The sequence below is a fragment of the Mustelus asterias genome, chromosome 1, assembly GCF_964213995.1.
Source record: "Mustelus asterias chromosome 1, sMusAst1.hap1.1, whole genome shotgun sequence".
Taxonomy (NCBI): domain Eukaryota; kingdom Metazoa; phylum Chordata; class Chondrichthyes; order Carcharhiniformes; family Triakidae; genus Mustelus; species Mustelus asterias.
The window spans coordinates 94,689,714-94,710,957 of NC_135801.1; the positions used below are offsets into that span (position 1 = coordinate 94,689,714).

At 45.7% G+C, this 21,244-nt stretch overlaps 1 protein-coding gene across 3 annotated transcripts in view; it reads right to left on the minus strand.

Annotated features, from left to right (window-relative positions):
- Positions 1–21,244, minus strand: part of ppargc1a (peroxisome proliferator-activated receptor gamma, coactivator 1 alpha) — a 590,881-nt gene that overhangs the window by 26,762 nt on the left and 542,875 nt on the right. For all 3 annotated transcript variants that reach the window (XM_078215481.1, XM_078215483.1, XM_078215482.1), the window contains exons 8-9: positions 12,719–13,673; positions 6,156–6,269 (exon numbers count right to left, since the gene is read on the minus strand). In XM_078215481.1, the coding sequence (XP_078071607.1) occupies positions 6,156–6,269; positions 12,719–13,673 (1,069 nt within the window). The remainder of the gene's footprint in view (positions 1–6,155; positions 6,270–12,718; positions 13,674–21,244) is intronic.

The window sequence follows — 21,244 nt, forward strand, 5'->3', positions numbered from 1 at the left end:
TTGTTTTAGCACCTTCTATCTAGGGTTTACATGTAATGCACTAAAACTGTAATTTTCCCATCGCAGCAAAGCACATTTAATCACATTGTCACTGTGAAATTTACAGTATTGATCAAACACTACAGAAGTAGGTCAGTTACACTGCACAGAAAATAACCTGGAAAAAAAACTTCAATTAATCTTTCTAACACCTTCCCATAATTTAAGTTAAAGTGCTGAACCAGCAGAAATCCGTCAACAACTTACAAAGCAGCGGGTTCACTGATGTCCTGAAGTAATACAGCAACTTTGCTGTGTGACATATGCTTGAACCAATCCTTATGTTTTGATGAGTTTTTGTACTCATCAAAACGAGGGATATAAGTGCTAAGGAACCCATAATTTTTCATCTTTGGGACCCAGTTTCCACATTGGGCATCAGAAAAATCAAATGCCTAGCAAAGCTCCCTTTACAAAAAGCAAAATAGATAGATCATAGATACCCTACAGTGCAGAAAGAGGCCATTTGGCCCATTGAGTCTGCACCGACCACAACCCCACATCCCTCCATATTTATCCACTAATCCCTCTAACCTACACATCTCAGGACACTAAGGGGCAATTTTAGCATGGCCAATCAACCTAACCCACACAAAATGCTGGAAGACTGAACTAAAAACAGAACTGGGTGCAATAAGAGGTGTGCAACTGAAATTTTAGTGCATTGTTGAGACAAAGTAAAAGGAACTTTGAAATAAAAACAGAAAATTCTTGGAACCTTCAGCAGATCATACAGCATCTATGGAAAGAGAAGATGGGGATTCTGACAAAGGGTGGGTAAGAACCAAAATATTAATCCAACATTTCTCTCTCCATAGATGCTGTGCGACATGCTGAGTGTTTCCAACATATTTTGCTCACATTTCAAAGTTCCCTTTGCTTTGTCTCAACAATGCACTGTAATTTCAAGCCCTTGTTGCACATCCTTTATTTCCCCATCTTCCTAAAATATCAACTTCCCGTAGTTTAATGAAACAAGATTAATAATGAGGTGCCAATAAGGGCCTGCTATGAATTGTTTTCTGCTACCGATTTATATTTACTTGGACATGGGATATGAAGTTGCATTCTACCCTTCCACAGGACAATGACAATATGTTGGAACACCAACAAACAGTTATTACCTGTATATGTGGCACATCCCTGTTGGCTCCGCCCAAGACTCCTCCCCCTGGTCCGGGTATAAAGGCGGTGGCTCCTCCCCCTAGCCTTTAGTGCAGACCAGATCTCCGACAGGGATGGCTCCAAGTTCTTGCTAATAAAAGCCTATTTGTCTTGCTCAGAACTAGTCTTGACTTGATTGATAGTGCATCAATTTTATTAGCAAGATTTTTTAAAAATGGAGCAGTTGCTACAACCTGACAGACTGAATCTGGACCCTCAAACTGCAGGAGCGTCAAACACGTTTGATCACTGGCTGAAATGCTTCGAAGACTACATCGAAGCCTCCACTGCTGTCCGTACGGATGCCGACAAACTACGGGTGCTCTATGGCCGGGTAAGCGATGTAATATATTCTACGATTCGGGACGCGGAAAATTACAAGGACGCTATCGAACTTTTAAAGGGCCAGTATAACAAACGGTCCAATGAAGTCTACGCGAGACATCTCCTAGCTACGCGCAGACGGCAGCAAGAGAATCAGTTAACCAATTCCTGCGCGCGTTGCGACTGCTTGCCCGGAACTGCAACTGCAAGACTGTGACTGCCACCCAATATACAGAGGACTTAATCAGGGATGTCTTTGTCACGGGTATCGGAACTACCTATATCCGACAACGGCTACTGGAACAGGGTGCACTGGACTTAAAGAAAACGGTGGAACTGGCTGAATCCTTAGAGGTGACCTCCCAATATCTCGAGGCCTACTCACCTGACCACGTGGGCGCATCATGGACACCACAGCCGTCGCTACCGGGAGGGCCACAGACCTACGCCGCACCACAGCTCACCGGTGATCTGACCACTGCAGCAGCCTCTGGAGGCCTGAAATGCTACGTCTGCGGCCTGGGTAAGCACCCCCGACAACGCTGCCCGGCGAGGGAGTCGTTCTGCTCCGCGTGTGAGAAGGGGCACTATGCCAAAGTCTGCCGTAAGTCTACCCCCAAATCCACGAGCGCCGCGTGTGACCCACGGGGGCCGCCATCTTGGACAACCCCGGCCGCGTGTGACCCGCAGGGGCCGCCATCTTGGATGACCCCGGCCACGTGCGACCCACGGGGGCCGCCATCTTGGATGACTCCAGCCGCTTGCGACCCACGGGGGGCGCCATCTTGGATGACATCATCGGCCGCCGGCGACCCGCGGGGGCCGCCATCTTGGATGACTTCGGCCATGAGCGACCAGCAGGGGCCGGCATCTCCTACCTCATCAGCCCCCTACGGCTATCTGCAGGACTCAACGGTGGCGTCAGTTACCCTGGACCAGTCCAAGCCTCATCGACTTGCCAAGTCCATGATGGACATCGAGGTAAATGGGCACAGGGAGCATTGTTTGTTTGACAGCGGGAGTACGGAGAGCTTCATTCACCCTGATACGGTGCGTCGATACGCCCTTTCCGTGCGGCCCGTCAAGCAAACGATCTCCATGGTATCGCAGTCCCACTCTGTAAATGTCCTCGGGTGCTGCGGTGACCCTGAAGCTGCGGGGCACATTATACGATAACTTCAGGCTCCTCGTGCTGCCACATCTCTGCACTTCTGTACTCCTAGGGCTAGATTTCATGACCCACCTGAAGAGTGTCACTACACGGTATAATGGGCCTTTTCCCCCGCTCTCCGTCTGCAATCAGCGGCGTCTAAATTGCCCACCGCGCACCACTTGCAATCTCTCGACCTTTAAAATCGCCCCTCCCTCCTTGTTTGCGAATCTCACTCCTGACTGCAAGCCCATCGCCACCAAGAGCAGGCGGTATATTGCTGGAGACAGGGCCTTTATCAGGTCCGAAGTCCAGCGGCTCCTCAAGGAAGGGATCATCGAGGCCAGTACCAGCCCCTGGAGAGCACAAGTGGTAGTCGTTAAGACTGGGGAGAAACACAGAATGGTCATTGACTACAGTCAGACCATTAATCGATATACGTAGCTGGACACGTACCCCCTTCCCCGCATAACTGACATGGTCAATCAGATTGCTCAATATCGGGTGTTCTCCACCATTGACTTAAAGTCGGCGTACCACCAGCTCCCTATCCGCCCGGAGGACCGCCAATATACGGCGTTCGAGGCTGATGGTCGCCTTTACCACTTCCTTAGGGTCCCTTTTGTCATCACCAACGGGGTCTCAGTCTTCCAGCACGAAATGGACCGAATGGTAGACCAGAACGGGCTGCGGGCCACCTTCCCGTACCTGGATAACGTCAACATCTGCGGCCATGACCAGCAGGAGCACGATGCCAACCTCCACAGATTCCTGCACATGGCTAGCCTCCTTAACCTGACCTACAATAAGGAGAAGTGCGTGTTCCGTACACACCGTCTCGCCATCCTCGGGTACGTAGGGAGAATGGGGTCATCGGCCGCGATCCCGACTGTATGCGTCCCCTCCTGGAACTTCCCCTCCCCACTAGCCTCAAAGCACTGAGAAGATGCCTGGGTTTCTTCTCGTACTATGCACAGTGGGTCCCCAACTGTGCGGATAAAGCCCGTCTGCTCATAAAATACACCCTTTTTCCCCTGACGGCAGAGGCCCGTCTGGCCTTTGACCGCATCAAAGCTGACATCGCGAAGGCCACGATGCACGCTATAGACGAATCCATCCCATTCCAGGTGGAGAGCGATGCGTCTGACTTTGCCCTAGCCGCTACCCTTAACCAGGTGGGCAGACCCGTGGCCTTCTTTTCACGAACCCTCCAAGGCCCCGAAACTCGACACTCCTCTGTCGAAAAGGAGGCCCAAGCCATAGTGGAAGCTGTAGGGTACTGGCGCCACTATTTAGCTGGTAAACGGTTCACCCTACTCACGGACCAACGATCCTGGTATGGAAGGGCTTAGTTATGAGGAGAGGTTGGGTAAACTGGGGTTGTTCTCACTGGAAAGACGGAGGATGAGGGGTGACCTAATAGAGGTGTATAAAATTATGAAAGGCATAGATAGGGTGAACGGTGGGAAGCTTTTTCCCAGGTCAGTGGTGACATTCACGAGGGGTCATAGGTTCAAGGTGAGGGGGGCGGGGGGGAGGTTTAACACGGATATCAGAAGGACGTATTTTATGCAGAGGGTGGTGGGGGCCTGGAATGCGCTGCCGGGCAAGGTGGTGGAGGCGGACACACTGGGAACGTTTAAGACTTATCTAGATAGCCACATGAATGGAGTGGGAATGGAGGGATACAAAAGAATGGTCTAGTTTGGACCAGGGAGCGGCGCAGGCTTGGAGGGCTGAAGGGCCTGTTCCTGTGCTGTTTTGTTCTTTGTTTGTTCTTTGTTTGTTTGATCCGTTGCCATCATGTTCAACAATACGCAGCGGGGCAAGATCAAGAACGACAAGATATTGCGGTGGAGGATCGAACTCTCCACCTACAATTACAATTTCTTGTATCGGCCCGGGAAGCTCAATGAGCCACCTGACGCCTTGTCCCGTGGAACATGTGCCAGTGCGCAGGTGGATCGGTTACAGGCTCTCCACAACGACCTCTGCCACCCGGGGGGTCACCAGGTTTTTTCACTTCATTAGAGCTGTAACCTGCCCTACTCGTTGAGGATGTCAGGTCTATAACTTGGAATTGCCAGGTCTGCGTGGAATGCAAGCCGCACTTCTACCAACCAGACGGGGCACACCTCATAAAAGCCACCCGCCCCTTTGAACGCCTAAGCATTGACTTCAAAGGCCCCCTCCCCTCATCTGATCGCAACATATATTTCCTCAATGTCATTGACGAGTACTCACGTTTCCCCTTTGCGATTCTCTGCCCAGATATGTCCTCGGCCACAGTCATCAGGGCCCTGCGCAGCCTCTTCACTCTGTTCGGTTTCCCCAGCTATATCCATAGCGACCAGGGATCCTCCTTCATGAGTGATGAACTGCGACGGTACCTGCTCTCCAAAGGCATAGCCTCGAGTAGGACTACTAGCTACAACCCCCGGGGTAACGGACAGGTGGAGAGAGAGAACGCAACAGTCTGGAAGACCGTTTTACTAGCGCTACGGTCTAAAGGCCTTCCAGTCACCCGCTGGCAAGCGGTCCTACCGGAGGCACTACACTCCATTAGGTCCCTCCTGTGCACGGCAACCAATGCCACTCCCCATGAACGGATGTTCGTGTTCCCCAGGAAGTCTTCCTCAGGGACTTCACTACCGTTGTGGCTGGCATACCCAGGCCCTGTCCTGCTTCGGAGGCATGCCAGGACCCGTAAGTCTGACCCCCTGGTCGAAAGGGTTCAACTCCTCCACGCCAACCCCCAGTACGCCTATGTGGCGTACTCCGATGGGCGGGAGGACACGGTATTTATCCGTGACCTAGCGCCCACAGGTGACTCAGGGACCACTATGGCCCCCAACCCCTCACCCCCAATCCCCAACCTTGTCCCTACCACATCAGAACCACTATTCACTCCTCTCACCCCCGTATACAGCTCGCCTGAGCCCCAGGAGTCGTCACCACGCACTCGACGAGCGGATGAGACTACGGATGACAACAACGTCCTGGCGCTTGAAACGACACCGTGACCTGAAACTACATCGGAACCGGCACTACGGCGGTCGCAGCGGCAGAGCAAGCCTCCGGATAGACTGAACCTGTAAATATTGTAAATATTGTTCACTCTGCCTCACCCCCAACGGACTCTTTTTTAAACAGGGGGTGAATGTGGTAAACCACTGTTATCTGTTATGGTTAACCACTGTTAGTTAGTATTTATTATTACCTGTATATGTGGCACATCCCTGTCGGCTCCGCCCAAGGCTCCTCCCCCTGGTCCGGGTATAAAGGCAGTGGCTCCTCCCCCTAGCCTTTAGTACAGACCAGATCTCCGACAGGGATGGCTCCAAGTTCTTGCTAATAAAAGCCTATTTGTCTTGCTCACAACTAGTCTTGACTTGATTGATAGTGCATCAAAATGTACTTAATAAAGTTTGGTTTAATAGCATACAGTAAAAGATTCTACCCTATTGTGTTGGCTCACCTGGGTCTACTATAACAGCTGTAAGGTGACCTGGAACGTGATCTTGAATATGAGCAAGGGCTTCCACGAGATCTGTGCTGTACCCTGCTGCACCCTGAATCAAAGTGATGTGATCTATAAAGAAAAATAAATGTAAATATATCCACCGAAAATAATGTTGATAGTATATTTTTTAAGGTATGAAGATTGACTTTTATTCAGTATTAACTAGCCCACTGGAAAACAGGACATGGTTTTAATTCTTTATGTGCACAACCAAACAATCAAGGGAGATATGAGCAGAGTCTTGGCACTACCGCATCAGAAGGCTGTGAAATGCTGATACACCTTTTAGCGACTTGTTGCTCACTAAAAATGGCAAAGACGTGCAGAGAAGATTGCCTTTAGAACGGGGGAATATCATGGCACGATGGGAGGAGATCTAACAGCTAGAAAAAGTAACAAAGTAATAACATTTTACATTAAATATAAAAATCTCCCGATTGCTCATAAGTAGATATGCAATACCAGGAGAAGTAAATGCAATCCTTAGTCTATATTAAGTCAGTTGATACCAGTTTTGGGATATGGGCTGCCCTGGGTCAACAAATAACAAATGATCAGGATTTCCACCTTTCTGGTGATTTTTGCAGTTCCTAATGAAGTATGGCTGGTGATGTTTGCAAAGGATTGGCTCAAAGTGCAATGCCTTTCATGAATGAATAGCCCGCTGCCATTCACTGGCTAGGTTCAAGTATGAAGAATTCTGATATCAGAGGACAACATATCCTGTGGAACCTCATCTCAGGAAATAATCAACAACTTTAGTTGAGGCAAGGAGAAAACCAGGGGTATAAATATACATTATATTCTGAAATCTCCATACATTGCCTGTGAACGTTAGTCATTGCGAACCAAGGACAAGCACAGCAAGTAATCATAAGATCAATTTAAAATACTCATTTAAATGGAACAGAAAATAAGAAATTAAATTCTGTCGCAGAATCAAATACTCTATAAAGTAAGGTTTGTGTATGAATGAATAAAAGCTATTTTTCACCAGAGACCATTAATTATCTGGAGTCTGTTTAGGTTCATCATGAAATCCTGGGAGCTGCATGATGTGCACACAGTGGCCTTTCCTCCTCATTTCTCTCCCTCTCTTTTTTGTCACCTCTACTGCTGGCTGAGTGCAGCTCTTGTTAATACTTGGAAGTTGGGGGGAACTCAACCTCCCACATCGTGCTTACAAACGACGAATGCCAGTGTTTCAGCAACCAACCCGTGAAAAGTGAAAAATACTCATTGCAGCAAAGAACAAAAAATTCTTGCGCCTAGAGACCTGCTTTTAAACATATCAGAAAGGATTTATTTATCCTTTTAAATTTAAGTAGCTGTGATAAAGCACCACAGTTAATACCCAAGTGGTCATAATTATTACTTTTTCTATAATTTACAATCTAAATCAGGATATGAGGTTTTAAGCCAAATATAGTACTGTAAATATTGGGGGCGATTCTCCCGAATTGGGACTAAGTGCCCATGCCAGCGGGAACCCAATGGCGTTAGAGGGTTTAAATGATTTCTCCCTGCTATGAAGCCACATCAACTTCAAATCAAAGATGTGTACACACATTGAGGCTGAGTGCAGAGTTGGGCAGACTTGAAACAACTCCCCCGCCCAGATGAAATTGACATCTCCTCTCTGTCAGAGGACTTCAAAATAGTGTGATCACATCTGCAGCTTCTGACAGGCAGAAACTAAAATCTCTGCTGCGGAATAGAGTGCTGCAATGATTTCAAATCTTGCCAGTGACCGGGGGTGGGGAGGGGAGGTGGGGCATGGAGGCTAAAATGACCTGGCCACTTCAGAATTTGCACAGCTAACAGGCGAGAACATAGAAATTGATCACAGGGCTGCCTGAAAACACCACACCAGGGCTAGAAGGGGCATTCCAGCCAGGACACCCCCATCCCTTATGTGAGGAATAAAAGAATGACCAGGGTGAGGTTAAGGCCGGTCAAGGACAGTAGTGGGAACTTGTGTATGGAGTCAGTAGAGATAGGCGAGGTGATGAATGAATACTTTTCTTCAGTGTTCACCAAGGAGAGGGGCCATGTTTTTGAGGAAGAGAAGGTGTTACAGGCTAATAGGCTGGAGGAAATAGATGTTCGGAAGGAGGATGTACTGACAGTTTTGAATAAACTGAAGGTCGATAAGTCCCCTGGGCCTGATGAAATATATCCTAGGATTCGGTGGGAGGCAAGGGATGAGATTGCAGAGCCTTTGGCTTTGATCTTTGGGTCCTCGCTGTTCACGGGGATGGTGCCAGAGGACTGGAGAGTGGCGAATGTTGTTCCTCTGTTTAAGAAAGGGAATAGAAATGACCCTGGTAATTATAGACCAGTTAGTCTTACTTCGGTGGTTGGTAAATTGATGGAAAAGATCCTTAGAGATGGGATTTACGACCATTTAGAAAGATGCGGATTAATCTGAGATAGTCAGCACGGATTCGTGAAGGGCAAGTCATGCCTCACAAATTTGATTGAATTTTTTGAGGAGGTAAAACTAAGTGTGTTGATGAAGGTAGAGCAGTTGATGTCATATACATGGATTTTAGTAAGGCGTTTGATAAGGTCCCCCATGGTCGGCTTATGATGAAAGTAAGGAGGTGTGGGATAGAGGGAAAGTTGGCCGATTGGATAGGTAACTGGCTATCTGATCGAAGACAGGGTGGTGGTGGATGGAAAATTTTCGGACTGGAGGCAGGTTGCTAGCGGAGTGCCACAGGGTTCAGTGCTTGGTCCTCTGCTCTTTGTGATTTTTATTAATGACTTAGAGGAGGGGGCTGAAGGGTGGATCAGTAAATTTGCTGATGACACCAAGATTGGTGGAGTAGTGGATGAGGTGGAGGGCTGTTGTAGGCTGCAAAGAGACATAGATAGGATGCAAAGCTGGGCTGAAAAATGGCAAATGGAGTTTAACCCTGATAAATGTGAGGTGATTCATTTTGGTAGGACTAATTTAAATGTGGATTACAGGATCAAAGGTAGGGTTCTGAAGACTGTGGAGGAACAGAGAGATCTTGGGGTCCATATCCACAGATCTCTAAAGGTTGCCACTCAAGTGGATAGAGCTGTGAAGAAGGCCTATAGTGTGTTAGCTTTTATTAACAGAGGGTTGGAGTTTAAGAGCCGTGGGGTTATGCTGCAACTGTACAGGATCTTGGTGAGACCACATTTGGAATATTGTGTGCAGTTCTGGTCACCTCACTATAAGAAGGATGTGGAAGCACTGGAAAGAGTGCAGAGGAGATTTACCAGGATGCTGCCTGGTTTGGAGGGTAGGTCTTATGAGGAAAGGTTGAGGGAGCTAGGGCTGTTCTCTCTGAAGCGGAGGAGGCTGAGGGGAGACTTAATGGAGGTTTATAAAATGATGAAGGGGATAGATAGAGTGAACGTTCAAAGACTATTTCCTCGGGTGGATGGAGCTATTACAAGGGGGTATAACTATAGGGTTCATGGTGGGAGATATAGGAAGGATATCAGAGATAGGTTCTTTACGCAGAGAGTGGTTGGGGTGTGGAATGGACTGCCTGCAGTGATAGTGGAGTCAGACACTTTAGGAACATTTAAGCGGTTATTGGATAGGCACATGGAGCACACCAGGATGATAGGGAGTGGGATAGCTTTGTCTTGGTTTCAGATAAAGCTCGGCACAACATCGTGGGCTGAAGGGCCTGTTCTGTGCTGTACTGTTTTTTCCCAGTGGAGAGTGGCAAGGTCAATCCCTTGCCCCAGTCTGAGCCCACCCAACCCCCTAGACCCTTGAGGGACCCTTTCTCTACAGCCTGGCAGCAGCCGAGGGGCAAATAGCCATTGGACCTACCTCCTCGAACCCCGTTGATGTGGAGATGCACGCCAGTTGTCAGTGCCAGGGGGCGATGCACTATTGGCTCTGCTAAAATGCTTGGTCTGAAGGGAGGCGGAGTGGGGGACCTGAGAGGGAGGGATATAGTGGGGTGTCTGAGGGCGGCTGAATGGGTGTCTGAGGGGGAAGGGGGCCTGAGTCGGGGGAGGGGGGGGGTGTTCTGAGAGGGAAGGGGGCCTGATGGGGAGTATGAGGTGGAGGTTAGGTCGGATAAATCTCATGCTTGTGTGGTGTGGGGATGAGGATGCCTCTCATTGCTGAAGGGTTGATGGCGCTTCCTCAACCCTTGGGGTTCAATACGCCAGCTCCTCCCTTGTGAGGACCTGTACCAAAGCCAGCCCAGTGGGGAGGTGGGTGAATAGCGAGGGTCATTTGACTCGGGCTGCAAGCCCGCTAATGACATTTAAATGGGTGTATTTAAACATTAGTAGGTTTACTGCCCGTTCTGGCCGGGAACCTAATTGGCACTGGCAGTGCAGACTGGGAGAGTCACATTGACTTTGACGCTCAGCCCAAAACCCACTTTCCTGTCAACTCCTGATTCTCAAGGCCATCGCAATTCATGATCGGGGCTAGCCCCATTACCTTTCCAATTATCCTCAAGTATGCTGCAAACTATCCTGAATTCCTACTTATGTTATATTTATATGTTTATATTTATATAATGTTGATGTTTCAAATTAATTCTTTCAGTGTGGATTATTTTTGGGCTATACTAATAACTATAAAATATGCCACTCATACAGTGAGCTCTCTGGAGTTTAACACTGTTTTACATTTACTATAATGATAGTTAGGGTATACTGTGCTCATAGCTCCAGCCTGATAAACAACTCTGCTTGACAAACATTGTTTAAAATATCATATTGCTTCATAACACAACTCACACTATAAGGCTTAATGATTATTCTCAACAAAAAAAACCACAATCTCACTAAAAGAATAAGTGAGGCCAGATTTTAATACCTGAATTCCCAGAACAAGTCTGGAGGTCAGATGAATAATTCATGACAATGTAAATGGGGTTTTAATAACATTGATCTTAAGTGAAAACAGATGTTTATTCCCCCAAGATGGCAGTACATGTACTAGTCACTGATAATACTATAACCACCTAAAATTAATATTTCCCTTCTTTTGTAGAAATGTAATATTTATTACAAAATCCAGCAAACTAACATTACAATGTGTGTCATATAATCTTCTTTTTTTTGTAACTTAAAGGGAAGATTTTCATTGAGCACCTTATGCAACCGAATCATAGGGGGTTTCCAATCTGGCTACATGCAATGAATGGAGCAAATTTATTTTTGCACGCCAATTCCTGGGTGTGAAACGTTGCCATGATGTGGAGATGCTGGCGTTGGACTGGGGTATGCACAGTAAGAGGTCTCACAACACCAGGTTAAAGTCCAACAGGTTTATTTGGTAGCACAAGCCACAAGCTTTCGGAGCGCTGCTCCTTCATCAGATGACAAATGTCTTTATATGCCCTGATTGTGAACACAACTCCCACTCACCTGATGAAGGAGCAGCGCTCCAAAAGCTTGTGGCTTGTGCTACCAAATAAACCTGTTGGACTTTAACCTGGTGTTGTGAGACTTCTTACGGTGAAATGTTGCACATTGATTTCTGGTGTTTAGTTAGTTTCCTATTCTTTCAAGAATCAGGTTATAATTTGTAACTATTTGATAACTACAACATAGATAGGATTATTTTACCACCAACAACAGCAAGCTGAAATGGTGACAATGGTCTGAAGTATATGGTGTACCAGAATTCCTCCCCCTCCCCACCCCATCCACAGCTAGGGGAGTCCACAAAGGGAAACACCAGCTGCCCACATCTATTTAATGGTCAACTGGCCATTAAAGGGCTAAAGGCAGAATTTGTGCTCCTCAGGGATAGGAGGTCCCATCTCAGAGAGCTGCCAACTAATCAGAGACCAGTAGCTCCCCAGTACTTTGGGCCAGGAGAAGGTGAGCAGCAATGGATAAAACACATGAATGTTTGGGAGTCTGGTTGTGTTCCAAGCTGGCAGGCCCTGGCAAAAATGGGATTGTAGAGGGGGGTCATGGATGGGTGGCTGGGTTTTCAGATGTCATGGGGGGAGGTCAAATTGGGGGTGCATAAAACCCTGGAGGGCACAAGGACCCATTAAGAGGGAGCCACTTGCCTGCCACCAACCCATGCAGGGAAACCAAGGAATCAGATTTACTGCCCATTTAACTGTCTCACTTGGCCCACTGGTGGACAGGCCATCCAACATCATCCTGCCACCAGTATAATTGTGGGGGGGCAGCAGGCAAGTCACCTCCTAGAGTTAACATAATCCCACTTTCAAACCCATGCACAGGAGGCCTTTTTAAAGACAGTCAATGAAAACAGGAAAATATAGCACTCGTAGTATTGTAGCTTTACCATACAAAAGAGTAATGTTACTTTACTACTAACACCAGCACATTGTTATCACAGGCAGAAAATTTCATTTATCAATTTTAATAATTGATTATAACAGAATTAAAATGGTGATAATAAAATAGAAGAATAAAACAGCTTTTCATTCAGGTTTTAGTCTAATTAATCTAAAATACTTCTAGAAACACATTATATTTCTATATATGCAAATTAGTTGAAGGATTTGTTTACTTACCTCAAAGAGGATCTACGGTATGGAGATCTTGATCTGGAATGAGAATATGGGGAGCGAGAACAAGCTCTACGTCTGGGATAAGAATTAGATCGAGACCGTGCCCTGACTATTCTTTGAAAATGTGCATAAGTCTTTGGTGAATAGACAGAATCACTGCAGGGGGAGCTGGACAGAGAACGAGAACAAGGTCTTTCTAACAATAACCCATCGGGTGTTCCATCCCATGGATAGAGAAATTTTTCAGTCTCATCATCACTATCATCAAATACACCATCCAGTGACATTCCTGCATTGAGATAAGTCGGCAGTTTTGAATAATAATCATGGCAAAAGTCTTTTTCTCTTTGATGATTTGCCTTGTCTTCTACTTCATCAAAAAAGGCTTGGCTTGGATGCCCAAAGTGCTTGTTTAGTTCCGCTCGTATCTCTTGGTCTTTCAGTTGTATCCTTGTATTAAAGTAATTGACAGGCTGAGTATCCAATTGTTGACTTTCCTTCTTATATTCTTGATCATCATTAGCAGAAATAAAGATTTGTTTGTGCTTCCCAGACAAAGGTTCTCTGCAAGGGTGATCTTGGAGTTTAATGTCTTTAGGTTCTTGTTCCTTGCAGAACACTCTGGTATTTAATGATTCTACCTTCGCATTTATGAACTGACAGTAGTCATGGTCACCAAAGAGTCTTGTGCTTGCCCGTTTCACCTTTCTCTCTTCACTTTGATTAATGCTAAGTGCACTGGATGAAGTCTTACTGAGCTGGGCATACAGTTCAGTTTGTTCAGGGCCCTTCTTTATAGGACAGTTCAGTTGAGAGTTTGAGGCGGAATCACTTAAACGTGATTTCTTTGGTGGTGGACTACGCACTGAAGAATTGCAAGATGACCTGTGTTTGACCACAGTCTTAAATGGATTATCTTGATTAGCTTTATGTGGAGGAGTGGTTGGTGGTGTTAGACCTGAAATAAAAATGACAATATATATTTTCTCACCAGTGAGAAGAAATGAAAGTTAGAATAAGAGCATTTTAAAAACTCAAATAACCAGATGCCAAAAGCTAAATCACATTGTGATATATTCAGTACAGCACTGCTTTGTGCAGCTGACAGCACAATTTGCATTAATGCAGTGTGCAATAGATTCTAAATGACTTGATTACAATGTTCCTGTCTCATTGTTACTCATTATTTAAATGAAGTGCTACTAATGCAGCCTGAGTCTTACAAATGATACAGCATTTCCTTCAGATTTGCAATATATAGACATCCATACAAAACAAATAATAACAGATCCTCAGTTATAGTATTGCTTATAGATGAATTTGCTTGAAATATTCTTAGATAGCTTGGCAGGTCGAGAGCTTCAAGTTTTTAGGTGTCGTGATCCCTCCATGGTCCCTCCATGCCGACACTGTCGTTAAGAAAGCCCACCAACACCTCTACTTTCTCAGAAGACTAAGGAAATTTGGCATGTCGGCTGTGACTCTTACCAACTTTTACAGATGCACCATAGAAAGCATTCTTTCTGGTTGTATCACAGCTTGGTATGGCTCCTGCTCTGTCCAAGACCGCAAGAAACTACAAAGGGTCATGAACGAAATCCAGTCCATCACTCAAACCAGCCTCCCATCCATTGACACTGTTTACACTTCCCGTTGCCTCAGAAAAGCAGCCAGCATAATCAAGGACCCCACACATCCCAGACATACTCTCTTTCACCGTGTTCAGGAAAAAGATACAAAAGTCTGAGATCACGTACCAACCAACTCAAGAACAGCTTCTTCCCTGTTGCCATCAGACTTTTGAATGGACCGACCTCACATTAAGTTGATCTTTCTCTACACCCTAGCTGTGACTGTAACACTACACTCTGCACTCTCTCCTTTCCTTCTCTATGAACGCTATGGTTTGTCTGTATAGCGCACAAGAAATAATACTTTTCACTGTATACTAATACATGTGACAATAATAAATCAAATCAAAGTATGGCTCATACAAAATGGATATAAAACATGTTCTAAATCTACCAAAAATAACTATTGCTAAAACAATATTTTTTTTCAATATTATTCAAACATTTCTTGCTATGCACTATACTTTGCAGTTCTAATCACTGATGACTGACATATATAAAGACAGATGGTTGTCTTATGGTAAGACCAACAAGTAGTAATTTGTGGCTCTGTCACTTTATATGCACAAAATCTCCGCACTGCAACACTATGCTAGAACGTAATTTGGGCTATTGTTCCTTTGTCACCTCTTTTCCACTTATGTGCCTGCTGCATATTACACTCTGTAACAAATAGCTGATATAAATTACACAAATGATGTGTGTTAGCAAATTGTTTTGGGTAAACAGTGTCAGTGATGTTTAACATTTTCTAAAATAATGCTTTTTTAAAATGTGGTTTTATTACAAACTACAAGTTACATTTGTATTTTCACATTTGTATTCATATTTTCAACAATTTATGCACATCTGTGAATAACTCTTTTTACTGAATGTTAAGCAAAGTCTTTCTCATTTTCTGCCTTTCTTCAGATGGATTTAATGGACTACTTGTCAAATGTCACATGACACCTCCTTGGGCTATAATTCCTTAACACTGAGCAGCCCAATTCTCAAATAGGACTGTTTTTCATATGGTCATGATTTTTGCCAAAGTACTTGTCACAGGTCAGAATATTAGGAAATATTTTGTGCGATTTTTGCATGTAAATTTTGGGAAATACAATGTACAATGAAATAAATTGTGACAACAACCCTCCAAGCTACCAACTGAAATCTAGTTCATGATTGCATGGTATCCAACAAATGTCACTTTTGTTCAAATTCAGTGGTGTCAACTGTTAATAACCCTTTTGTTCATTAGTTTTAAAGCAAGGTGAGAAACAACGTGATTTATTTTCTTGGCATTGCCAAACACTGGAAAATATTGCTATCTATTGCGTCAAGAATTTAGATTTAGTGACTAGTTGTAACTGTTCAATATGATTTAAATTATATTTTAAGTTCACAATTTTTTGGAATAATCCATCTCAATCCACATGTTTTTACAATAATTCACATGCAGTATGATTTCCCAGAGAAGCACTGCAGGCGAAAGCCTGAAAGATGTCCAAACCAGTTCCTGTCAGCTTCTAGAAAAAGTTTGCCACTACAACCTCATTGTTAGGACATTGTCAAACACTCAGTAAAAGCACTGAACAATTTCTTGGAACACATTCCTTAAATTATAGAATCACAGAATAGAATCATAGAATCCCTACAGTGCAGAAGGATGCCATTCAGCCCATCAAGTTTGCACTGACAACAATCCCACCCAGGCCCTATCCCCATAACACCACGTAGTTACCTGATTAATTGCCCTGACACTAAGGGAGAATTTATCGTGGCCAATCCACCTAACCTGCTTATCTTTGAAATATGGACTGTTGGAGGAAACTGGTGCCCCCAGAGGAAACTCACACAGACATGGGGAGGACGTGCAAACTCGATGCAGTCACCCAAAGCCGGAATTGAACCTGGTCCCTGGCGCTGTGAGGCTGCAGTGCTAACCACTGTGCAACCGTGCCGCCCTGGCATATTTTCAGAATCATATCTGACCAAACCATAAACTCAATACCGTTTGAGTGGATGATACATGCACATGTCACTGTTGAACATTAACAGAAATAAAAAAAGTGATTGAAAATCTAGTAAAACATAAATAAAGAAGCATGCAGCAGTTACTCACTGTAACCTGCAAATCTGAAATTGTTCTAAGCCATCAAATAGGCATGTCAAGTGGATAGAAACATAGAAAATAAGAGCAGGAAGAGGCCATTCAACCCTTTGAGCCTGCTCCACCATTCATTATAATTATGATTGAACATCCAAAAGAAAAGCTTACAAAAGGTTCAGGGAGCTAGGTAATGTTAGAGATCTTGAAGAGTATACGGCTAATAGGAAGGATCTTAAGAAGGAAATTAGGAGAGCCAGAAGGGATCATGAGAAGGCCTTGGCAGGTAGGATTAAGGAAAACCCCAAGGCATTCTACAAGTATGTGAAGAGCAAGAGGATAAGACGTGAAAGAATAGGACCTATCAAGTGTGACGGTGGGAAAGTTTGTATGGAACCGGAAGAAATAGCAGAGGTACTTAATGAATAATATACTTCAGTATTCACTATGGAAAAGGATCTTGGTGGTTGTAGTGCAAACTTGCAGCGGACTGAAAAGCTTGAGCATGTAGATATTAAGAAAGAGGATGTGTTGGAGCTTTTGAAAAGCATCAAGTTAGATAAGTTGCCGGGACCAGATGAGATATACCCCAGGCTACTGTGGGAGGCGAGGGAGGAGATTGCTGAGCCTCTGGCGATGACCTTTGCATCATCAATGGAGACGGGAGAGGTTCCGGAGGATTGCGGATGTTGTTCCTTTATTCAAGAAAGGGAGTAGAGATAGCCCTGGAAATTATAGACCAGTGAGTCTAACCTCAGTGGTTGGTAAGTTGATGGAGAAGATCCTGAGAGGCAGGATTTATGAACATTTGGAGAGGTATAATATGATTAAGAATAGTCAGCATGGCTTTGTCAAAGGCAGATCATGCCTTACGAGCCTGATTAAACTTTTTGAGGATGTGACTAAACACATTGATGAAGGAAGAGCAATAGATGTAGTATATATGGACTTCAGCAAGGCATTTGATAAGGTGCCCCATGCAAGGCTTATTGAGAAAGTGAGGGGGCATGGGATCTAAGGGGACATTGCTTTGTGGATCCAGAACTGGCTTGCCCATAAAAGGCAAAGAGTGGTTATAGATGGGTCATATTCTGCATGGAGGTCGGTCACCAGTGGAGTGCCCCAGGGATCTGTTCTGGGACCCTTACTCTTTGTGACTTTTATAAATGACCTGGATGAGGAAGTGGAGGGATGGGTTGGTAAGTTTGCTGATGACACAAAGGTTGGACGTATTGTGGATAGTGTGGAGGGATGTCAGAAGTTGCAGCGAGACATTAATAGGATGCAAGACTGGGCGGAGAAGTGGCAGATGGAGTTCAACCCAGATAAGTGTGAGGTGGAGAATTTTGGCAGGTCAAATAGGATGGCGGAATAGAATATTAATGGTAGGACTCTTGGCAGAGGAAGATCAGAAGGATCTTGGGGTCCGAGTTCATAGGACGCTCAAAGCAGCTGTGCAGGTTGAGGCTGTGGTTAAGAAGGCGTATGGTGTACTGGCCTTCATCAATCGAGGAATTGAGTTTAGGAGTTGTGAGATAATGTTGCAGCTATATAAGACCCTGGTCAGACCATACTTGGAGCACTGTGCTCAGTTCTGGTCGCCTCATTACAGGAAGGATGTGGAAGCCATAGAAAGGGTGCAGAGGAGATTTACAAGGATGTTGCCTGGGTTGGGGAGCATGCCTTATGAGGATAGGTTGAGTGAGCTCGGCCTTTTCTCCTGTGAGAGACGAAGGATGAGGGATGACCTGATAGAGGTGTATAAGATGTTGAGAGGTATTGATCAAGTGGATAGTCAGAGGCTTTTTCCCAGGGCTGAAATGGTTGCCACAAGAGGACACAGGTTTAAGGTGCTGGGGAATAGGTACAGAGGAGATGTCAGGGGTAAGTTTTTCACTCAGAGGGTGGTGGGTGCGTGGAATGGGCTGCCAGCAACGGTGGTGGAGGTGGATTCGATAGGGTCTTTTAAGAGACTTTTAGATAAGTACATGGAACTTAGTAAGATAGAGGGTTATAGGTAAGCCTAGTAATCGCTAAGTTAGGGACATGTTCGGCACAACTTTGTGGGCTGAAGGGCCTGTATTGTGCTGTAGTTTTTCTACATTTCTATCCAACTCAATAGCCTGATCCTGCCTTCGCCCCTCATTCTTCTGAATTCCAAGGAATACAATCCTAACTGACTCCATCTCTCCTCATGCACTAGTCCCGCCATCCCAGAAAGTCAGGTATAGCTTCTCTGCACTCCCTCTAGAGCAAGAGCATCCTTCCTCAGATAAGGAGACCAAAACTGCACATAATATTCCTGCTGTGGCTCCACCAAGGCCATGTATAATTGCATAAAGACATTCCTGCTCCTGTACTCGAATCTTCTCGCTACAAAGGCCAGCATACCATTTGCGTGTTCTACGCATGCACCTGCATGCTTAACTTCAGTGATTGGTGCACGAGGACACCCAAGTCTCATTAACATTTCTACTTCGTCCCCATTGATGTAGACAGGGGTATGTTCTGCTTTATGCTTCCTGAAGTTGATGACAATCTCCTTTGTTTTGTTGACATTGAGGGAGAGATTATTGATGCCCCACCAGTTCACCATTATCTCATTCCTGTACTCTGTCTCGTCATTGTTTGAGATCTGACCCACTATGGTGGTGTCGTCAGCAAACGTGAAAATTGAATTGGAGGGGAATTTGGCCACACAGTCATGAGTACAGAAGGAGTATAGTAGGGAGCTGAGAACACAGCCTTGTGGGACACCGGTGTTGAGGATGATTGTGGAGCAGGTGTTGTTGCCTATCCTTACTGATTGTGGGTCTGTGAGTTAGGAAGTTCAGGCTCCAGTCGCAGAGGGAGGCGCCGAGGCCCAGGCCACGGAGTTTGGAGATGAGTTTCGTGGGAATAATGGTGTTGAAGGCTGAGCTGTAGTCAATAAATAGGAGACTGACATAGGTGCCCTTGTTATCTGGGTGTTCCAGGGTTGAGTGCAGGGCAAGGGAGATGGTGTCTGCTGTGGACCTGTTGCGGCGATAGGCAAACTGTGGTGGATCCAGGTAGACTGGGAGGCTGGAATTGATTCGTGCCATGACTCGTCTTTCAAAGCACTTCATAATGATGGATGTCAGAACCACCAGCCAACAGTCATTAAGGCACACTGCTTGGTTGGTGGTCGTCTTCTTGAAGCAGATAGGGACCTCAGATTGTTGTAAACAGAGGTTGAAGATGTCTGTGAATACCTCCGCCAGCTGATCTGCAGAGGATCTGAGTGCTCGTCCGGGTACCCATCCGGGCCAGTCGCTTTCCGTGGGTTGACCTTCGAGAAAGCTGCTCTGACAATTGCAATGGTGACCCCAGATACAGGCTGATCCAGAGCTTCCAGGGTGGAGGGCATGCTCTCGCTGACCTCTTGCTCAAAGCAGGCGTAGAATGCGTTGAGCTCATCAGGGAGGGGTGCGTTGGAGCTGGTGATTTTACATGCCTTCATCTTATAGCCTGTTATGTCTTGCAGACCTTGCCATAGTCAGCGGGGGTTGGTGTGGCTAGCCTGGGACTCTAGCTTGGTCCAGTACTGTCTTTTGGCATCTTTGATGGATCTCCTTGGATCATATTTGGCTTTCTTATAGCATCCCCACACCCCCACTTCTTGCCTTCAAACAACTGCACAAACTTCAAAAAGACCATTGTCCGCAGCAAACTACCCAGTCTTCAGGAGAACAGTGACCACGACACCACACAACCCTGCCACAGCAACCTCTGCAAGACGTGCGGATCATCGACACAGATGCCATCATCTCACGTGAGAACATCATCCACCAGGTACACGGTACATACACTTCCAACTCGGCCAACGTTGTCTACCTGATACGCTGCAGGAAAGGATGTCCCAAGGCATGGTACATTGGGGAGACCATGCAGACGCTACGATAACGGATGAATGAACACCGCTCGACAATCACCAGGCAAGAGTGTTCTCTTCCTGTTGGGGAACACTTCAGCAGTCACGGGCATTCGGCCTCTGATCTTCGGGTAAGCGTCCTCCAAGGCGGCCTTCACAACACATGACAGCGCAGAGTTGCTGAGCAGAAACTGATAGCCAAGTTCCGCACACATGAGGACGGCCTCAACCGGGATCTTGGGTTCATGTCACACTATCTGTAACTCCCACGACTTGCCTGGGCTTGCAAAATCTCACTAACTGTCCTGGCTGGAGACAATACACATCTTTTTAACCTGTGCTTAACCTTCTCTCCACTCACATTGCCTGTACCTTTAAGACTTGATTACCTGTAAAGACTCGCATTCCAACCATTATTTTGTAAATTGACTTTGTGTCTTTATATGCCCTGTGTATGAACAGAACTCCCACTCACCTGATGAAGAGGCAGCGCTCCGAAAGCTAGTGGCTTGTGCTACCAAATAAACCTGTTGGACTTCAACCTGGTGTTGTGAGACTTCTTACTTTCTTATAGAATTATAGAGGTTTACAGCATGGAAACAGGCCCTTCGGCCCAACTTGTCCATGCTGCCCTTTTTTATAAACCCCAGAGCTCATCCCAATTGCCCACATTTGGCCCATATCCCTCTATACCCATCTTACCCATGTAACTGTCTAAATGCTTTTTAAAAGACAAAATTGTACCCATCTCTACTACTACCTCTGGCAGCTTGTTCCAGACACTCACCACCCTCTGTGTGAAAAAACTGCCCCTCTGGACACTTTTGTATCTCTCCCCTCTCACCTTAAACCTATGCCCTCTAGTTTTAGACTCCCCTATCTTTGGGAAAAGATTTTGACTATCCAGCTGATCT